Raw genomic sequence first — 22,211 nt, 5'->3', positions numbered from 1 at the left:
CTCCGTGATCCAGAAATCCAAATCGTTGCTGACGGCACCATCGACGTAGCCAGTTGTTCACCTGCAGAATCTTATTCCACCTCCTTGTTCCATGGCCATCCACTGGGAGGATGGAAGAGAAGACCACCTGCGCTCCCAGTTCTTTTCACTTTTAACTGCGGATTAGCCTGCGGTTTTGCCCTGCGGTTTAACACCTCTACAATGGAGAAGGTGTGAAACCGCTGCGGATTCCGCACAAAGAATTGACATGCTGCGGACTTGAACCCACAGCAAATCCGCGTGGAAAAATCCACAGCATGTGCACAGCGTTTTTCAGTTTACCATTGAAAACAATGGCACTGTACAACACACCTAAATCTGCTGCGGACCCGCAGGGCCAGAAACGCTGCTGATCCGCAGCAGAATCCACAACGTGTGCACATAGCCACATGCTGCGGAAAATTCCGCGCGGAAAGGCAGCGGTTTATTTTCCGCAGCATGTCAATTCTTTGTGCGGATTCTTCAGCGTTTTTACACCCATTCCATTATGGGAATCCGCAGGTGTAAAAATGCATGCTAAATCCGCAGGTAAAACGCGCAGATTTTGACCTGTGGATTCTGCCAAAAATAGCAGATTCTGCACGGAAAATTCCACACACGAATCTGTAAGGTGTGCACATACCCTTATGGATACATGGGCTCAAATATTTGTGAAAACACTAAATAAATAAATAAATAAATAAATATATATATATATATATATATATATATCAGTGAGACACACATATAGTGTGTGTGTGTATATATACATATATATATATATATAATTTATATTTCATACAGAGCTAGATAGCAGAATAGACGATAATTCAATTGTCGGCTTCTGTAAAATCATTGCCGAACCCGATATTTTTATATCTCCCTCACTAATAATGTTAGTAGTGAATGTGTAAAAAAACTTTGGACCTGTAAGTGTTAAATTAAAGATTTAATTCACAGACATAACAGGCGTGGGCGCCCGCGCCATTTTCTCCACCATAGAGGGAAAGCTAGTGACAGCAACCATGGTTATTGCCCCCCCCCCGGCTAAAAACATCTGCCCCCATCCGTCCCAGAAAAGGTGCATCTGTAGGATGCGCCTATTCCGGCACTTATCGTCTCTCTTCCCATTGCCGTGTAGCGGGTGGTATATGGGGTAATAAGGGATTAATGTCACCTTGCTATTGTAAGGTGACATTAAGCCTGGTTAATAATGGAGAGGTGTCAATAAGACGCCGATCCATTATTAATTCACTAGTCTGAAAGGGTTAAAAAACACACACACATTAAGACTAAAGACTTTTAATGAAATAATTAAACACACATTTTTTCCATCTTTATTTAATTCCCAATCCAATCGAAGCCTTTGTTCTCCTGTAAAAAATCCAAAATAAAAAAGCAACAATATCCCATACCTGTCCGCCATACAGTCAAGTCCCACGCTGCAATCCATCTGAAGGGGTTAAATAGTTTACAACCGGGAGCGGTGCTAATGCTACCGGCCCCGGCTGTAAACCACGGAGGAATGAAGCTAAAGCTGCCTGCGCAGCCTCCCAACCTGACCGGAGATGAACCCATTAGCGTGGGAAAGTTTCTGAACATTTTCCCACGCTGTCAGTTCACTGCGGGTCAGGCGGGGAGTCAGCGTAGCCTAAGTGACGTCAGCGGTAGTCACTGAGCCCACGCCAGTTTTTTCCGTGAATTAATTGCTAAATTTAACACCTACAGCTCCAATATACAATTTGAGAGTCCTCGATGGTTGACACCTTTCATTTTCTGGAACAATTTCGTCCATGAATGTATAAATATATTCTGAAACTTCTGTAAAAGTTAATACTTAATTCATAAATATATATTACCACCAATAATACAAGAAGTGACATAAACTGATCATTTTGCCTCCCCAGGAAAATGGAATAAAAAGCAATTTAAAAAATTGCATGTTCCCCTAAAAGCTGTGAGTAAAAACTAAAACCGGATTATAAAGAACACACCCTTTCTCCATCCTGTGACATGATGAGAGGGTTATTCTGAAAAAGATAAATGGATGTAGTAAAACCCCGGGGGTGTTATCCTCAGTAGTAAATGGAGTTGCCCTTTAAGAATTGCTGAACACGGGGAAATGTAATTAACTACCAATAAACTACATGCTTCATATCTTATCATTGTATTTTATTTTTTCAGGAAATGTCTCCAAATACTGCACAAGCGAGGGCTGGTCGGAGATGTACCCGTCCTATATAGTGGCCTGCGAGTTCTTCGGTAATGACACCCGGACGGATCAGGTATGGTAGGACTTTTTATATATGTCTTTTATGACCCCACCTGTGGTACATTTCTGTATTTAAAGTGACTTATTCAGGATAATGATGGGTGCAAGATGGGGGATCTGAGTTGTGACCTCGGACACAGACGAAATTGAGACGTTTTCGAGATTTGCCATCTATGAAATGTTAGGAAGGTTCCCAGTGAAAGCGGAGATTTCTGGCACCTCCTGGACTTCATGGCAGATTTCAAGGGCACTATCAAAACTTCTGTGAAATTTCATGGAATCCAGTATTTCCAGAAGTTTTTTTTCATGCAGAACATCAAATTTTGGAAGGGAGAAAATGAGGAAGAAGGTCCTGGCACGGCTCTACCTAGACATTTCCTACATTATTTTGTCTCATCGCGCTAATAACACTTTTTTATTTTCCAATATTATTGAAAAGACACTTAAATTCTTGCAGTGCATGAAGATAAAGATAAAAAGGGCAAACACTGATAGGAAAGCACAGGAGGTGCAGCATTACCGAGGTTAGAGTGGCAGTAATGCCCTGATGGCGGCCCTGGCTGCCATAGTGCGGAGGGGTGGAGCAGATCGGAGTTTACTTCTTTTCTGCACCAACTAGCAGATCAGCAGAATGCAGACTGCTGTCTATGGCAGCCTCTATTCTACCAATGTGTTGAAATATGTGTTTTTCCTCCGAATTGTAGCAGTGTTTTTGAAAATTCCGCAAATGATTCATTTTTTCGTCCTAACACAAAAAAGGTCTCCCAACATGGCGTATCTGCGGACAGACATTATACCGTATATACGTCACCGCCAGCATTTGTAATCCGACGGGTGGAGACGTGCGACGCACCACGTGATCTGTACCATGAGCTGACGTCTGATCGCAGTGCACGATCCTATTATGAGACATAAGTGATGGCGGTCGTCTGGATGTGACGCAGGTTGTTTGTTTTACCTGCCTGACGTTTGTCGCCCCCTTTTCACCGACGCTGCAAACATTTATATTGAAAGCAGAATCAAGTGGTGGCATTATTCATGCCTCTCACAAAATGTCAGCAACCTCGAAAGCGATTAAAGATCTCATCTTCAGTGTAATATTGATGGGAGTCGAATGAATCAGTGGTGTGGGGGAGGGGAGCGTCACTGCTGGAAACCGCACCGGAGGGACGGAATCAGCACAACACAAGGAATAAGAAGGGGAAACAAACGTATTCATGGACGGTGTGTGACGTGGAAAGGAGCAATCCAACAATAGAATGTTTTTCATAGCAATTATTAAATTTGTTGACTTTTATTTGTTTGAGAACATGAATTAAATATACAGTTCATCAAGTATGAAGTGATACTGCCCGGTACTGTGCAGATCTGGGGGAGACTCTGACAAAATCAGCGGAGAATCGAGGGTTTGTAACTGTTCTACAGTCCCGAGAAGGAAAGGGTCTGCCCTTATAAACCATTACAAAACTACTATAATACTGCCCCTATGTACTCGTACAAGAATATAGCTAATATAATACTGCTCCCTATGTACAAGAATATAACTACTATAATACTGCCCCTATGTACAAGAATATAGCTACTATAATACTGCTCCTATGTACAAGAATATAACTACTATAATACTGCCCCTATGTACAAGAATATAACTACTATAATACTGCCCCCTATGTACAAGAATATAACTACTATAATACTGCCCCATATACAAGAATATAACTACTATAATACTGCCCCTATATACAAGAATATAACTACTATAATACTGCCCCCTATGTACAAGAATATAACTACTATAATACTGCTCCTATGTACAAGAATATAACTACCATAATACTGCCCCTATGTACAAGAATATAACTACTATAATACTGCCCCTATGTACAAGAATATAACTACTATAATACTGCTCCTATGTACAGGAATATACCTGCTATAATACTGCTCCTATGTACAAGAATATAACTACTATAATACTGATCCTATGTACAAGAATATAACTACTATAATACTGATCCTATGTACAAGAATATAACTACTATAATACTGCGCCTATATACAAGAATATAACTACTATAATACTGATCCTATGTACAAGAATATAACTACTATAATACTGCCCCCTATGTACAAGAATATAACTACTATAATACTGCCCCCTATGTACAAGAATATAACTACTATAATACTGTCCCTATGTACAAGAATATAACTACTATAATACTGCTCCTATGTACAAGAATATAACTACTATAATACTGCCCCCTATGTACAAGAATATAACTACTATAATACTGTCCCTATGTACAAGAATATAACTACTATAATACTGCCCCCTATGTACAAGAATATAACTACTATAATACTGCCCCTATGTACAAGAATATAACTACTATAATACTGCCCCCTATGTACAAGAATATAACTACTATAATACTGCCCCTATGTACAAGAATATAACTACTATAATACTGCTCCTATGTACAAGAATATAACTACTATAATACTGCTCCTATGTACAAGAATATAACTACTATAATACTGCCCCCTATGTACAAGAATATAACTACTATAATACTGCCCCCTATGTACAAGAATATAACTACTATAATACTGTCCCTATGTACAAGAATATAACTACTATAATACTGCTCCTATGCACAAGAATATAACTACTATAATATTGCCCCTATGTACAAAAATATAACTACTATAATACTGCCCCTTATGTACAAGAATATAACTACTATAATATTGCTCCTATGTACAAGAATATAACTACTATAATACTGCTCCTATGTACAAGAATATAACTACTATAATACTGCTCCTATGTACAAGAATATAACTACTATAATACTGCTCCTATGTACAAGAATATAACTACTATAACACTGTCCCTATGTACAAGAATATAACTACTATAATACTGCTCCTATGTACAAGAATATAACTACTATAACACTGTCCCTATGCACAAGAATATAACTATTATAATATTGCTCCTATGTGCAAGAATATAACTACTATAACACTGTCCCTATGTACAAGAATATAACTACTATAATACTGCTCCTATGTACAAGAAGATAACTACTATAATACTGCTCCTATGTACAAGAATATAACTACTATAATACTGCCCTCTATGTACAAGACTATAACTACTATAATACTGCCCCTATGTACAAGAATATAACTACTATAATACTGCCCCTATGTACAAGAATATAACTACTATAATACTGTCCCTATGTACAAGAATATAACTACTATAATACTGCTCCTATGTACAAGAATATAACTACTATAATACTGCCCCCTATGTACAAGAATATAACTACTATAATACTGCCCCTATGTACAAGAATATAACTACTATAATACTGCCACCTATGTACAAGAATATAACTACTATAATACTGCCCCTATGTACAAGAATATAACTACTATAATACTGCTCCTATGTACAAGAATATAACTACTATAATACTGCTCCTATGTACAAGAATATAACTACTATAATACTGCCCCCTATGTACAAGAATATAACTACTATAATACTGCCCCCTATGTACAAGAATATAACTACTATAATACTGTCCCTATGTACAAGAATATAACTACTATAATACTGCTCCTATGCACAAGAATATAACTACTATAATATTGCTCCTATGTACAAGAATATAACTACTATAATACTGCCCCTATGTACAAGAATATAACTACTATAATACTGCCCCTTATGTACAAGAATATAACTACTATAATATTGCTCCTATGTACAAGAATATAACTACTATAATACTGCTCCTATGTACAAGAATATAACTACTATAATACTGCTCCTATGTACAAGAATATAACTACTATAATACTGCTCCTATGTACAAGAATATAACTACTATAATACTGCTCCTATGTACAAGAATATAACTACTATAACACTGTCCCTATGTACAAGAATATAACTACTATAATACTGCTCCTATGTACAAGAATATAACTACTATAACACTGTCCCTATGCACAAGAATATAACTATTATAATATTGCTCCTATGTGCAAGAATATAACTACTATAACACTGTCCCTATGTACAAGAATATAACTACTATAATACTGCTCCTATGTACAAGAAGATAACTACTATAATACTGCTCCTATGTACAAGAATATAACTACTATAATACTGCCCTCTATGTACAAGACTATAACTACTATAATACTGCCCCTATGTACAAGAATATAACTACTATAATACTGCTCCCTATGTATAAGAATATAACTACTATAATACTGCTCCTATGTACAAGAAGATAACTACTATAATACTGCTCCTATGTACAAGAATATAACTACTATAATACTGCCCTCTATGTACAAGACTATAACTACTATAATACTGCCCCTATGTACAAGAATATAACTACTATAATACTGCCCCTATGTACAAGAATATAACTACTATAATACTGTCCCTATGTACAAGAATATAACTACTATAATACTGCTCCTATGTACAAGAATATAACTACTATAATACTGTCCCTATGTACAAGAATATAACTACTATAATACTGCCCCCTATGTACAAGAATATAACTACTATAATACTGCCCCTATGTACAAGAATATAACTACTATAATACTGCCCCCTATGTACAAGAATATAACTACTATAATACTGCCCCTATGTACAAGAATATAACTACTATAATACTGCTCCTATGTACAAGAATATAACTACTATAATACTGCTCCTATGTACAAGAATATAACTACTATAATACTGCCCCCTTATGTACAAGAATATAACTACTATAATACTGCCCCCTATGTACAAGAATATAACTACTATAATACTGTCCCTATGTACAAGAATATAACTACTATAATACTGCTCCTATGCACAAGAATATAACTACTATAATATTGCTCCTATGTACAAGAATATAACTACTATAATACTGCCCCTATGTACAAGAATATAACTACTATAATACTGCCCCTTATGTACAAGAATATAACTACTATAATATTGCTCCTATGTACAAGAATATAACTACTATAATACTGCTCCTATGTACAAGAATATAACTACTATAATACTGCTCCTATGTACAAGAATATAACTACTATAATACTGCTCCTATGTACAAGAATATAACTACTATAACACTGTCCCTATGTACAAGAATATAACTACTATAATACTGCTCCTATGTACAAGAATATAACTACTATAACACTGTCCCTATGCACAAGAATATAACTATTATAATATTGCTCCTATGTGCAAGAATATAACTACTATAACACTGTCCCTATGTACAAGAATATAACTACTATAATACTGCTCCTATGTACAAGAAGATAACTACTATAATACTGCTCCTATGTACAAGAATATAACTACTATAATACTGCCCTCTATGTACAAGACTATAACTACTATAATACTGCCCCTATGTACAAGAATATAACTACTATAATACTGCTCCCTATGTATAAGAATATAACTACTATAATACTGCTCCTATGTACAAGAAGATAACTACTATAATACTGCTCCTATGTACAAGAATATAACTACTATAATACTGCCCTCTATGTACAAGACTATAACTACTATAATACTGCCCCTATGTACAAGAATATAACTACTATAATACTGCCCCTATGTACAAGAATATAACTACTATAATACTGTCCCTATGTACAAGAATATAACTACTATAATACTGCTCCTATGTACAAGAATATAACTACTATAATACTGCCCCCTATGTACAAGAATATAACTACTATAATACTGTCCCTATGTACAAGAATATAACTACTATAATACTGCCCCCTATGTACAAGAATATAACTACTATAATACTGCCCCTATGTACAAGAATATAACTACTATAATACTGCCCCCTATGTACAAGAATATAACTACTATAATACTGCCCCTATGTACAAGAATTTAACTACTATAATACTGCTCCTATGTACAAGAATATAACTACTATAATACTGCTCCTATGTACAAGAATATAACTACTATAATACTGCCCCCTTATGTACAAGAATATAACTACTATAATACTGCCCCCTATGTACAAGAATATAACTACTATAATACTGTCCCTATGTACAAGAATATAACTACTATAATACTGCTCCTATGCACAAGAATATAACTACTATAATATTGCTCCTATGTACAAGAATATAACTACTATAACACTGTCCCTATGTACAAGAATATAACTACTATAATACTGCTCCTATGTACAAGAATATAACTACTATAATACTGCCCTCTATGTACAAGACTATAACTACTATAATACTGCCCCTATGTACAAGAATATAACTACTATAATACTGCTCCCTATGTATAAGAATATAACTACTATAATACTGCTCCTATGTACAAGAATATAACTACTATAATACTGCTCCTATGTACAAGAATATAACTACGATATTACTGCACCTGTATACTAGAATAGTAATATTCAGCCGAATGTCATATTACAGTATATGGATTTCCTTTAGATCTTGATCTACCCTCTTTACTTATTGATGATTATGATCTTGTGCAGATTGTATTTATTCTATGTTGCTGGTGTAATCCGCTATTATATAGTCTCTTATCAGTATTATTATACGGTATTATTACATGGTGGTAGCAGTTTTCTTGTTTAGATTACTTTTACTTTTTAATGAAGTTTCTTTATTGCATTTTTGTGTTCTTGTCTGGATGATAAATGTGACATTCTCCTGCTGCATTCCTCCTGTGATGTCACCACTGACACCCTGTCACACACAGTCGGCATCACAGCAGATATCTGGCAGTGTGCCCAGTGTAACAATGTGTCACTTGAAAACACCTGCACAGCCGCTTCCACCCAAAACATTCCCAGAAAGCCAAATATCCTCAGTGTGCATCCAATGAAGTATGATCTAGGAGCACCAGCTGTCAGATATAAGAATCTTATGCTGCTGCCAAGTATTCACTTTCATTTTCTTAAAGAGCCGGAGGCATAGAAGGGGTTAACAGGATTTACTAGAATGGGTAATTATACAAGAAATACTCTACGCAGGGAGACGAGATCAGTAACGGCAACAACGGGAATTGCACACAAACAGAAAGCTTGAGAAAAAGGTGTACAAAAAAGGCAACTTTTCACTTGCAGTTCTTGTTGGGGAAAGGCTGGAATATCTCCTGATGGCGTCGCAGATTGTGGACAATGTCTCTGGCTCTATTACGGAGGAATGAAAAGCACTGTCTCCCGATGGTGCCGATGTATCCGGTCCCGCTTGGCTTGGGTGAGCTGGAACATAGAAACAGTCCTTTATGTAGACTTGTCTGGAATGGCACCGGACATGAACCGTGGGCACGGTCGCAGACCGCGGGAGAGTGCGGGACTCTGGAGTAGTCTCTAGGAACGGAGCAAGTCAGATTATCTGCAACTGCAGGCGGGAAGGAGCCATCTAAAAAGGAAGGGTCCAAACACACCTCGGTAGTGACACAGTCAATTTGAAAGTCAGAACGCTGAGGGATCGATGACATGGAGTTAGCAGTCGGACTCGTGGGGAGGGAGTCAACCTTCTCCTTGTTCTCCTATTGCTTTCCCACCAAGTCTCTCCCGTTCCTGTGCTCAGTCCCTTTGATCTCCTCCGCGCCCCCTGCTGTCCAGTGCAAAGGTCCTCCCCTCCCAGAAGAACCTTCCCCCGGCAACAGTGGTGACAGTCCCGATAGTTCCAGCCTCAAAGCGCATCGGAAACCGCCGACTCTGTCTCGGCTCATCTTCTTACATGACCACCACTGTGTGACCACCACTGTGCGACCACCACTGTGTGACCACCACTGTGCGACCACCACTGTGTGACCACCACTGTGCGACAATGTAATTAAAAAGAAAGAAGTGTGCATGAATGTCAGGATTACCAAATAGAAAATATATATATATATATATATATATATATATATACTTTTTTTTGATACAAGAACAAATTATATCATAGAAATCAAAACATTTAAAAAGGCAAAAGGCTGCAAAATGATACCCCACGCGTGGCCATAATAGGGCTAACACCCCTCCATAAATGTCCAAATAGTAGCAATAAATAGAAAGCCCCATATACAAAGTACAGTATATCACAGGAAGAACAGTGTTATCGCCTGAGAGTTCCAGTAAATGCCTAATAATGAACACAAAAAATAATTTAGAGCAAGTATGGATAAATGCATGATAAGTCTGTGAATCATAAACACACACGGTAAGAAACACAGATGCCCATAAATCAATAGATACTCAAGAAAAGACCATCTATGGTGGGCAACCAATAATGACCTGTGCTGCACAGATAAAGAGATCACCTAATACATACCAGATCCAAATGTGAGTATGAGCATCCCAAAAGGGACCAGAGGTCATAGAATTGTAAAAAAAACAAATTAAAAGAGAGGGATCTGAGAATTGGGACAAGAAGTAATAGAGGGGTAACAGAGACCCCATGCGTATCTCCAACCAATATGTGGCTTCCTCAGGGGTAGAAGGATCACTGAGCAACTGAGTAGTGAGCAGGTATGACTGTAGGAGAAGGGGACCCCGTCGAGTGTCCGGGCCGGATCCAAGGGGGCCGTCATTTAGGTTTCAGGGCAGGTTGTTTCCGGGGGACAGAGTTCAGGGCCGGACCGTTGAGACTGACAGATGGGCTGGGGGAGGAGCCGATATAAAAGGAGAGGAGAACGCCAGTCACAGTGAGTCAGCAGAATGGGGAAGAAGGAGCAGGAGACCGTGGGAGTGTGTGAGAGCCAGAGAGACCTACAGAGGCCCGAGAGGAGGACAGAAGCAAGAGGGACACTTACACTGGACAGCAGAGGGACGGCGCCGAGTCGGCCGTCAGAGAACCGCTGTTCCACTTCAACCTGCGGCCTGCTCGCGGACACCTGCGGCTGCTGCCGCACACTCCAGCCCGTGGCCTGCCCGCGAACGCCTGCGACTGTTGCCGTCACACTCCAGCCCGCAGCCTGCCCGCGGACACCTGCACACTCCAGCCCGTGGCCTGCCCGCGGACGCCTGAGGCTGTTGCCGCCACACTCCAGCCCTCGTCTGTGGTCTGCCCGCGGTCAACCGTGGCCGTTGCCTCACTCCAGCCCGCGGCTGCAGCCTACCCCTCGCCGCCCGCAGCCGCCCCGCTCCCGACCGTGGCTGCGGCCAGTTCATTGCAGACGGCAGCCACTAGTTCCCCGCTCCAGTCCGTGGCAAGAGTCGGCCCGTTACCCTCCGCGGACTCCCTGTTACAGCTGCTGGCTGCACCGGTGGCTTGTCAATCGCCACCCCGCTTCGCGACCGCTTACCCCCGTCCGGGGATTGTGGTCCATCTGTTCAAGAACTCTTCCGGGGCCTGTTGTGCCCCTGCTTCGCCTGAGCGTCGGAACGCTCGAAGACTTCGCCAGTTCTTCAGCAGCTGGGCCCAGCAGCTGCTACGCCGAAGAACCATCACCCAGGACGCCGAAGACATCAGGATGGATAACTGACATTATATAACTAAGGACCCGTAGTCGGCCATACCGCGGCCCTATAGTGACGGCCGTTGCCGGGGTAGTCGTGTTCATATATATCCGTGTTTGCTTGTGTTGAGTCCCTGCGAGGACAATCCCTGTTACCTGCTTGGTTGCTTAGACTAGTCACCTGATCTATACTTATAAAAAGTTATTACCAAAAGCATAAAGTCTCGCGTCTCGTCACTGCATCCCGCGTACCTGTCGGTACCACATGACCATCACTGAGCGACTGAGTAGTGAGTATGTGCGACCATCACTGAGCAACTGAGTAGTGAGCATGTATGACCATCACTGAGCAACTGAGTAGTGAGCATGTATGACTATCACTGAGCAGTGAGCATGTGCGACCACCACTGAGCAACTGAGTAGTGAGCATGTATGACCATCACTGAGCAGTGAGCATGTACAACCACCACTGAGCGAATGAGTAATGAGCAAGCGCGACCACCACTGAGCGAATGAGTAATGAGCAAGCGCGACCACCACTGAGCGATTGAGCAGTGAGCATGTACAACCACCATTGTACGTCTGAGTAATGAGCATGCGCGACCTGTCCTTAGTAGATGGAGGGGATAGCCAAAAGTTTCTAACACTCTATTCCTGAAATACTCTGTGCTGGTTAAATTATTTCACAGCAAGTATAGTTAAAATCTGAAAATATGATTGGAAAAGTAAAAACATCCCCCACTTCCTTCCTTCTGCCTGTGAGTAACTGTAATCTCCTCTGTTGACAGAAGGCTTTCTATGCCATAGTTCAGACTGGCTACACCATTGGACACAGCTTATCCCTGATCTCGCTGACTGCCGCCATGATCATCCTCTGCCTTTTCAGGTAAGAAATGGATATTTAACGGAAAAAAATAATAAGCAGAAATCTCTTCAGTCCGGGATGAACAGGAGCCAGATTACAGATTACCAAAGATTCTGGATATTAATAGGACATGGCTGAAACAATCAGGAAGCCAATATTAAATTATCCCCAAGTAACGAGCGGCTCGTCTGTGACTGATACATTGTAACGATTTAATTAACTCCGCAGCGCAGAAGGTCGGTGCGCAGAATCAAGACTTACGCTTCAACCAAAAGGCAAAAACTTTTCATTCTCTTCCAAAGCCGTAAAGTTCAATCTGTAAAGAAATCCGCGAGGCAGCGAAGATTATAAGCGGCGTAAATAATAGGGAATGAGAGTGGCGTATACAGCGCCATTTATAGAAATCACTGCAGGAGCAATTAGCATTAAATTGCATCTGGCGGTACAACTGGTCAATTAACCCGTACACTGAAAAAGGAGCAGCATCCACTGATTCAGGGCAAGACGTGGTTCACTACTGTATGGCGGTATTATTAGGTTATATTAAGAAGGTGTTATTATGTCGCTGTATGGCGGTAAAATTTACTGCATTTTTGGTGACATGATACGATTACTATATGATGGTATTATTCCATTAATGTATGGCGGTATTATTTGTTACAGTCTAGTTTGATATTCAGCTGCTGTATGGTGGCATAATTCATTGTCTAATTAGTCACTGTATGGGGGTATTATTTAGTCACTGTGTGTTTTCATACTATGTAGTGGTGTTATTCATTTATCAGTATATTTTAGCTACTGTATGGTAGTATTTAATTACTGAATGTGTGACTTCAATAGTTATCTTGTTCATTCATTATATAGCTTTGCTTTTTATTTCTTTGTATGTATTTAGTCACTGGTATTATTATTTAGTCACTATATGGGGTAATATTCACTGCATTGAATTGTTATATAGTCTCTGTATGGAGTATTTGTCACTGTATGATGGTATTATATAGTCACTGTATGGGGGTGTTATTTAGTCACTGAATGTTATTATTATGCCATCTTCATATGTTGGTATTTTTTAGTCGCTGTATGGCGGTATTATTTAGTCACGGTATAGAGGTCTTCTTTGTTCACTGTAAAGCAACTCACTGACAAGGCCATGAAGTTAAAAAAAAATCTCAGAAAGAAGTCAGTAGCCGTATAGGGCGTCAGTCACACAGGTACGTGTAGTGTCCGGCTCACCGGGAATTAGTGACCCTCATAACATTAGAGCTGCCCTGCTCTATATACGGTAAGGGCACCCCACAAGGACAGACACCCCAAGGCCTTCTTTCTTTGATGTTTTTTATATTTTATGACCTTTTTCGGCGAGTTGCTTTTGATTTTGGTGCAGGGATTCGCAGACAATGACGCAGGTTGCAAATGCATGTATTTTGGCCAAAATACTGACCAATCCCTGATGTAGTTTTTACATTTTTTTTGCATTTTTGTACAGGATGCAGCCAGGTCCTTTAGTGTTAGATTGGGTAATTTGGGTGTCTGTCCTTGTGGGGTGCGCTGGTGTCATAGCAAGGACTATGTGCAATTGCAATACTAAGCAGCCGGCCCTCCATGATATCTCGGTGTTAGTGGTGGTTTCATCAGTATTTTTTTTTCACCTACAGTGGGTAAAATAAGTATTTGATACACTGCAGATTTTGCAAGTTTTCCCCCCTACAATGAATGGAGAGGTCAGTAATTTTTATTGTAGGTACACTTCACCTGTGAGAGACAAAATGTAAAAATAAAAACCAGAAAATCACATTGTAGGATTTTTGCATAATTAAATTGCATTTTATTGCATGAAATAAGTATTTGATCACCAACCAACCAGCAAGAATTATGTCTCTCACAGACCTGTTAGTTTTTGTGTGATAAACCTCCTACTCTGCACTCATTACCTGTATTACTTGCTCCTGTTTGACCTGGTTACTTGCATATAAGGCACCTGTCCACACACACAATCACACTCCAACCAATCCACCATGGCCAAGACCAAAGAGCTGTCTAAGGACACCAGGGATAAAATTGTAGACGTACACAATGCTGGCATGGGCTACAGGACAAGAGGCAAGCAGCTTGGAGAAAATGCAACAAATGTTGGCACAATTATTAGAAAGTGGAAGAAACACAAGGTGACTGTAAGTCTTGCTCATGGAGTAAGGATGATTCTGTGAAAGGTCAGGAATCAGCCCAGAACTACACAGGAAGATCTGGTCAATGACCTGAAGAGAGCTGGGACCACAGACTCAAACATTACCATTAGTAACACACTACGCTGTCATGGATTAAAATCCTGCAGGACACGCAATATCCCCCTGCTCACACCAGCACATGTCCAGGCCCATTTTAAGTTCAGCAATGACCATCTGGATGATCTAAAGGAGACGTGGGAGAAGGTCATATGGTTAGATGAGACCAAAATAGAATGTTTCGGTATCAACTCCAACTTTGGTATCAGTAAGTACAACCCCAAGAACACCGTCCCAACTGTGAAGCATGGTGGGGGAAACATCATACTTTGGGTGCTTTACAGCAAAGGGGATAGGACGACTGCACCGTATTGAAGGGAGGATTGATATGGTCATGTATCGCCAGATTTTGGCCAACAACCTCCTTCCCTCAGTAAGGGCATTGAAGATGAGTCATGGCTGGGGTCTTCCAGCATGACAATGGCCTGAATCACACAGCCAGGGTAACTGAGGAGTCGCTGCGTAAGAACCATTTCGCAAAATCAGCAGTGTATCAAATACTTATTTTCCCCACTGTTTCCTGCCACCTCATTTACCATTGGGCTGCTGCATCCTGTTGTATGATCCTTCGAGCCCTTTTATATGTGTCCTTTGCGCAGACTTTCAGTAATGTACTCCTTCATAGCCAAGAGCTCAGGAGAGGACAAATTAAACAGACGGGCTTTAGGTAATTTAGCCCCCGGGACCAGCTCAATAGCGCAGTCAAAGGGTCTATGTGGCGGTAACGTCTCGGCCTCGCTTTCGGAGAATACATCTTCGAAGTCCTTCAGGCATTCCGGAATACTTTCCAGCTCGACAGATGATACAGACACAGATTTAACAGGTTCAACCAGCAGTGCGGATTTATCACATAACTTAAAATCCTTAAACCCCCATTGGACAATCTCCCCCATTTTCCAGTTAATAACTGGGTTATGACGTTGTAACCAGGGCATGCCCAGCACCAACCCTGCAGGTAGATTGTCCAGATCAAAACAACTTAGGCTTTCCACATGAGTAGTGCCCACTCTGAGTGAAAACAAGTCAGACATAAAGAGAATTCCCTCCTTAGTGAGGGGAGAGGAGTCAATGGCCATCACCTTGATCGGAACCTTGAGCCTAACTGTCTCTATCTTACAGTGTGTGACCAGTTGGGAGTCAATGAGGTTAATCGATGATCCGCAGTCCACGAAAGCTGTAGAGGAAAAAGAACTACTGTCCACAAACAGTTCCACATGCAGTAAGACTTTAGAAAACGAGGAAAAGGGTACCTGAGGGTCTGAGTAGTCTCCCCGTTGACTACCCAGACCTAGTCGTTTCCCACCGACCGGGTTGAAGACGGGCAATCAGGACACTCCCTTTTCCAATGTCCCGTTTTATCGCAGTAAAAGCATAACTGCTTGTCCTTCCGGCGTTTCCTCTCCGTATCCTTCAGGGAGAGGGCGCCTACATCCATGAGCTCAGGGGCAGTCTCTTTTCCACTGGGGAACAATGGAGTTTCCACCTGCAAAACCCCTCTGGCCCGCAGCCTGCAGTCCATCCGGACGGCCTGGGTCATGGCGTCCTCGAGAGAGTTAGGTGGGGGATGTAACACCAAGGCATCCTGCAGCCCCTCGGACAAGCCTCTGCGAAAGTGTCCTCGGAGCGTGGCGTCGTTCCAAGAGACCTCTGTAGCCCAGCGGTGGAATTCAGTACAAAACCACTCAGCTGAGTGTTTCCCCTGACAGACACTCATCACCATGTCCTCTGCCAATCGCACTCGGTCAGGCTCATCATAAATGTGCCCGAGGGCCTCAAAAAATGCATTCACCGACACTCTCTCAGGGGCAGTGGGAGAAAGGGAGAAAGCCCAAGCTTGTGGGGACCCTCTTAGTAGAGACATAACAACCCCAACCTTCTGACTTTCGTCCCCTAAAAAAAAGTTTGCACCCCTCCATGAAGACCCTGAACTCCTTTTTGTTTCCAGAAAAAAAGTCAGGCAGTTTAACAGGTGGTTCTGGGGACACCAAAACAACATCACTTGACCCAGCAGCTAAAGCCCCTCGCACTGTCTCAGAAAGCTGCTGCTGAGAACGAGCCAGAGCTCGCTGCTCCAGAGATAAACCCTGAAACATCTGACTCAGACTTTTCATCTGGTCAGCCAGAGACTGTATGGCATCCATAACTCTCTGCACAAAAAACCCCAAAAAAACTTAATGGTCAGTTATAATGTCAGGGTCCTGACAGCGCCGGCGTACAGCCTCCGCTAAGCAGGGACTCACCCGCACCGTAGGGACTCCTGGGGACAAGAACAGCCAGAAAATAAAGATGCACAGGACCTGAATGTAGAGGTTTAGAAAGTAGGCACAGGACCTACGGTCATATGAACGGTCATGTGACTGCAAGGGGGCGGGGCTTAGCATCCTGCTTTCAAAGAAGGTAGAAAACTCAAAGTCGGGCAAAGCAGAGGTCAGGCACAATACAGGAAAGCGAGGTACAGGAGGGATAAACAGACGGGAGGTCAGACAAAGCCAAAGGTCATACACAAGATATCAGTACAGTACCAGGGATGAGACAGAACGGATAGTCAGAGCCAAGCAGAGATCAAAACCAAACAGACGTAGAAGGTACCAGGCAGAATCCAAAGCAATATCCAGAGAACAGACAGAGTCGTACACAGAGAATCAAGCAATCAGAACACAGCACTAACACACTCAGGGGTCACCACACAATGCCAAGGGCGAAAGTATAACTGACAGAGATGGGAGCGTCCTGAGGCTATAAGAAGCCTCCCCAGAACCAATGAGAGGCCACCATAATAGGTCCCCGGTGTACAGGTGAGAGTCTGCACTGAGGTCAGAACATTAACCCCAGCAGTGCCGGTCACCCAGCACTGGTATCATGACAATAATTATATATGTACAGCTGTTATAACCTGGGCATCTCCTGTATATAATTATATACAGTGTCTTGAAAAAGCATCATATCACATAAACTTTTCCACAATATTCCACATTACACCCAAAAACTTTAATGTATTTTATTGGTATTTTATTTGATACAAACACAAAATATCAAATATTTGTGAAGTGTAAAGGAAATGATGCGAGGTTTTCTAAACACTGTAAAAATATAAATCTGATAATTGCGATTTGCATTTGTATTTAGCCCCCTGTAGTCTGAGTCCCGTAAATAAATTCCTGAGTGACCAATCACCTCTAGAAGTCACAAAATTAGTACATTGCGTCCTCCTGGGTGTGACTTCTTCAGTATAACTACAGGTGATCTGTGAAGGCCTCAGAGGTTTGTGTGAGAATGTTAGGGATCAAACAGCATAATGAAAACGAAGGAGCCCATCAGACAGGTCAGGGATAAAGTTGTGGAGCATACGAAAGCAAGGTTAGGTTACAAAAAAAAAAAATAATCCTTGGTTGTGATGGTGTGATATGTTATGTGGATATCATTTTTTTTATATTCCTATTTTTCTATTTCAGTTATTTTCATAGTGTTTTTCTTATTACATTGTAAGTCTACAGCCTCACTGTATCTGTCTCTTGATGACCCCCTGTAGTGCATTAATCCCTAAGGCCCTTTGTTCTCCTCTGGGAGGCTTGGAAACCACCTCAACTTGTTTGACTACCCCTGGACAAGGAAGAGGGTGGGGAGAACAGCAGCTGGACAAGTCAGTTCCGGTGTGGACAGGATCGTGTACAGACAGCACTTCAGAGAGAGAAGGACCCATTTTATCCTCTGGTGCTAGAGTTTTGGAATCTCGTTTCCCTGGACATTTTATACTGATACTGGACTGCATTCTTATTCTGGACTATCTTATCCTTTGTGTGGTGGACTGAATATGGACCTTTTCGTATTTTTGCCTGAATAAAGGTCTTGGAATTGTTCACTCTTCGCTTGCTCTGTTGATTGTGTGATACCAGAGAAGGACCCCGTGACATAGCTCTAAACATCTCATGGAGCATCAATCCATCATCCAAAAATGGAAAAGGAGTATGGCACAACTGCAAACCTACTAAGACATGGCCATCCATCTAAACTGACATCCCAAGCAAGGAGAGCACTAATGATTTACATAGTTTACATAGTTATTAAGGTTGAAGGGAGACTTTAAGTCCATCTAGTTCACCCCATATCCTATCCTAACTTGCCCTAACATTTTGATACAGAGGAAGGCAAAAAAAACCCATGTGGCAAACAGTAAGCTTCACATTGGGGCAAAAAATTCCTTCCCGACTCCACATACGGCAATCAGACTAGCTCCCTGGATCAATGCAATATCAAGGAGATTAGTGTATATACCCTGTAATATTATACTTTTCTAGAATGACATCCAGGCCCTTCTTAAATTTTAGTAGGGAATCACTCATTACAACATCATATGGCAGAGAGTTCCATTGTTATGATGAGTCACCGAAGGAGGAAAAAACAAAATACCAGCTAAGTCCAGAAAAACCAGAGAGGTTGGCAGCTATCGGATTGCAGACCCCTGAACCTATCCACAACAACTAGCAGTAGCCGTGGGGGGTTCCTACGGTGCCCTAGACCCCTCGATCACAGCCGGAGAACTATATAGCCTAAAGACAGAAAAGGGAAAAACTAAACTGCCCCAGAGCAGACCCCAAAGCAATAGGCAGCCCCCAACATATAATGACGGTGAAGCAAGATGAAAACACTAACACAGATAGAAAGATAGGTTGAGCAAATGATGGGGCCCAAGCTAACTACATAGGACAGAATAGGAAAGCTGCTGTCTGCCATCCGCAAAAACACTATCAAAATGAGCCAACCCACTGATAGGAAAAACAGGCCCTGAAGTCGCTAGGCTTCAAAAGACTATATCAGCACTCAGGTATATTCTGAAGACAGAGCAAAAGATCAACAGATCAGAGACAAAAATGGAATTCAGCTCACCCCCGGCCGGGGATGGCAGAACTCCCAAAAAACAAGGCAAAACAAAAACAAAACTGAAGAGTACAAAGCAGAGCAGAAAAACTTAGCTTTGAGATGCAGGAATCAGACTGGTCTCCAAGAATCCAGCAGGAAAATCACCAGCCAGGAAGAAGGGCGTCGGCAGCCTTATATCCAGTCCTCAATTCCAGCCACCCAGTCATCATCTAGCTGCCCAGGTGTTTGGTAATCAGACTCACTACCTTCCTTCACTAGAGGAGGGAGTTCATCAGACCTCAATGGCGAAGGGAAAAATGAACTCACAACAGTACCTCCCCCTTGAGGAGGGGTCACCGAACCCTCATCCATGCCACCAGGGCGATCCGGGTGAGCCTGATGAAAGGCACGCACCAATCTTTCGGCATGAATATCAGAGGCAGAGACCCAGGAATTATCCTCCTGACCATAACCCTTCCACTTAACCAAATACTGGAGTCTCCGTCTAGCCAGACGGGAATCCAGTATCTTCTATACCTCATATTCCATGTTACCTTCAACCAATATAGGGTCAGGAGGTGCCACCACAGGAACTACTGGTTCAACAAACCTCTTCAACAAGGACTTATGAAACACATTAAGAATTTTAAATGTGACAAGAAGAGCCAACCGAAAAGAGACCGGATTAATAATCTCCAAAATCTTGTAAGGTCCAATATATCTAGGCTTAAACTTAGGAGAAGCACGCACCAATCTTTTGGCATGAATATCAGAGGCAGAGACCCAGGAATTATCCTCCTGACCATAACCTTTCCACTTAACCAAATACTGGAGTCTCCGTCTAGCCAGACGGGAATCCAGTACTTTCTCTACCTCATATTCCATGTTACCTTCAACCAATACAGGGTCTGGAGGTGCCACCCCCGGAACAACAGGTTCAACAAACCTCTTCAACAAAGATTTATGGAACACATTATGGATTTTAAATGTGACAGGAAGAGCCAAACGAAAAGAGACCGGATTAATAATCTCCAAAATCTTGTAAGGTCCAATAAATCTAGGCTTAACTTAGGAGAAGCCACCTTCATAGCGATATTTTTTTATGACAACCAAACCATATCACCCACCTTAAACTGGGGACCAACGGTCCTACGCCGGTTGGAAAACCGCTGGGCCTTTTCCTGGGAGAGAGACAACTTATCCACTACTTGGTCCCAGATCTGGTGCATTCTCTCCACCACAGTGTCAACACCTGGGCAGGCAGAGGGCTCCACCTGCCCTGAAGAAAATCGAGGGTGAAAACCAAAGTTACAAAAAAAAGGTGACATCAAAGTGGCAGAACTAGCTCTATTATTTAAAGCAAATTCGGTCAAGGGCAAAAATGAAACCCAATCATCCTGATCGGCGGAAATAAAACATCTCAAATACGACTCCAAAGTCTGGTTTGTTCTCTCCGTCTGCCCATTGGTCTGAGGGTGAAACGCAGAGGAGAAGGACAACTGAATTCCCAGCTTGGAACAGAAAGTCCTCCAAAATCTAGACACAAACTGAACTCCTCTGTCAGATACAATGTTCTCAGGAATCCCGTGCAAGCGAACCACCTGTTGCAAAAACAAGGGCACCAACTCAGAGGAAGATGGCAACTTAGGGAGTGGTACAAGATGGACCATCTTAGAGAATCTATCACAAATCACCCAAATAACAGTCATTCTCTGAGAGACAGGCATATCAGAGATAAAATCCATTGAATTATGGGTCCATGGCCTCCTGGGCACCGGCAAAGGCATCAACAAGCCACTAGAGCGAGAACAAGGTTTAGACTGGGAGCAAGTCCCACAGGACTGCACAAAATTCCTGACATCACGAGACAAGGCGGGCCACCAAAAAGATCGACTCACCAGATCTCTAGTACCAAAAATACCTGGATGACCAGCCAATGCAGAGCAATGAACTTCAGACATCACTCTCTTCCTCCACTGGTCAGGAACATACAACTTTCCACTGGGACAACGCTCAGGTTTGTCGTCCTGAAACTCTTCCAGAGCACGTCTCAAATCGGGCGAGATGGCAGAAAGAACTACCCCCTCGCCTAAGATGGTAGCAGGCTTAGTCACAACTGGAGAATCAGCAAGGAAACTCCTAGAGAGGGCGTCTGCCTTGACATTCTTAGTGCCCGGAAGAAAAGAGACCACAAAATCAAAACGTGTGAAAAACAAGGCCCACCTAGCCTGTCTAGGATTCAAGCGCTTGGCCAACTCCAGGTAAATCAAATTCTTGTGGTCAGTAAGGACCACGACTTGGTGTTTGGCTCCCTCCAACCAATGTCTCCACTCCTCAAATGCCCATTTCATGGCCAACAGTTCCCGATTCCCCACATCATAGTTACGTTCGGAT

At 41.8% G+C, this 22,211-nt stretch overlaps 1 protein-coding gene across 2 annotated transcripts in view; it reads left to right on the top strand.

The window, feature by feature from the left end:
- The window catches only part of VIPR1 (vasoactive intestinal peptide receptor 1), a 236,336-nt gene that overhangs the window by 149,756 nt on the left and 64,369 nt on the right, over positions 1–22,211 (top strand). Inside the window, exons 4-5 of one of the 2 annotated variants that reach the window (XM_073582198.1) lie at positions 2,203–2,303; positions 12,605–12,699. In XM_073582198.1, coding sequence (XP_073438299.1) covers positions 2,203–2,303; positions 12,605–12,699 — 196 coding nt within the window. Of the gene's footprint in view, positions 1–2,202; positions 2,304–12,601; positions 12,700–22,211 lie in introns of both variants that reach the window. The other variant, XM_073582197.1, reaches the window with a different exon arrangement.

Source organism: Dendrobates tinctorius, unplaced genomic scaffold (genome assembly GCF_039654945.1).
Source record: "Dendrobates tinctorius isolate UK_male_01 unplaced genomic scaffold, ASM3965494v1 ptg000070l, whole genome shotgun sequence".
Lineage (NCBI taxonomy): Eukaryota > Metazoa > Chordata > Amphibia > Anura > Dendrobatidae > Dendrobates > Dendrobates tinctorius.
Note: the sequence above shows the minus strand (reverse complement) of the source record. Positions and strands in the feature narration are given on the sequence as shown.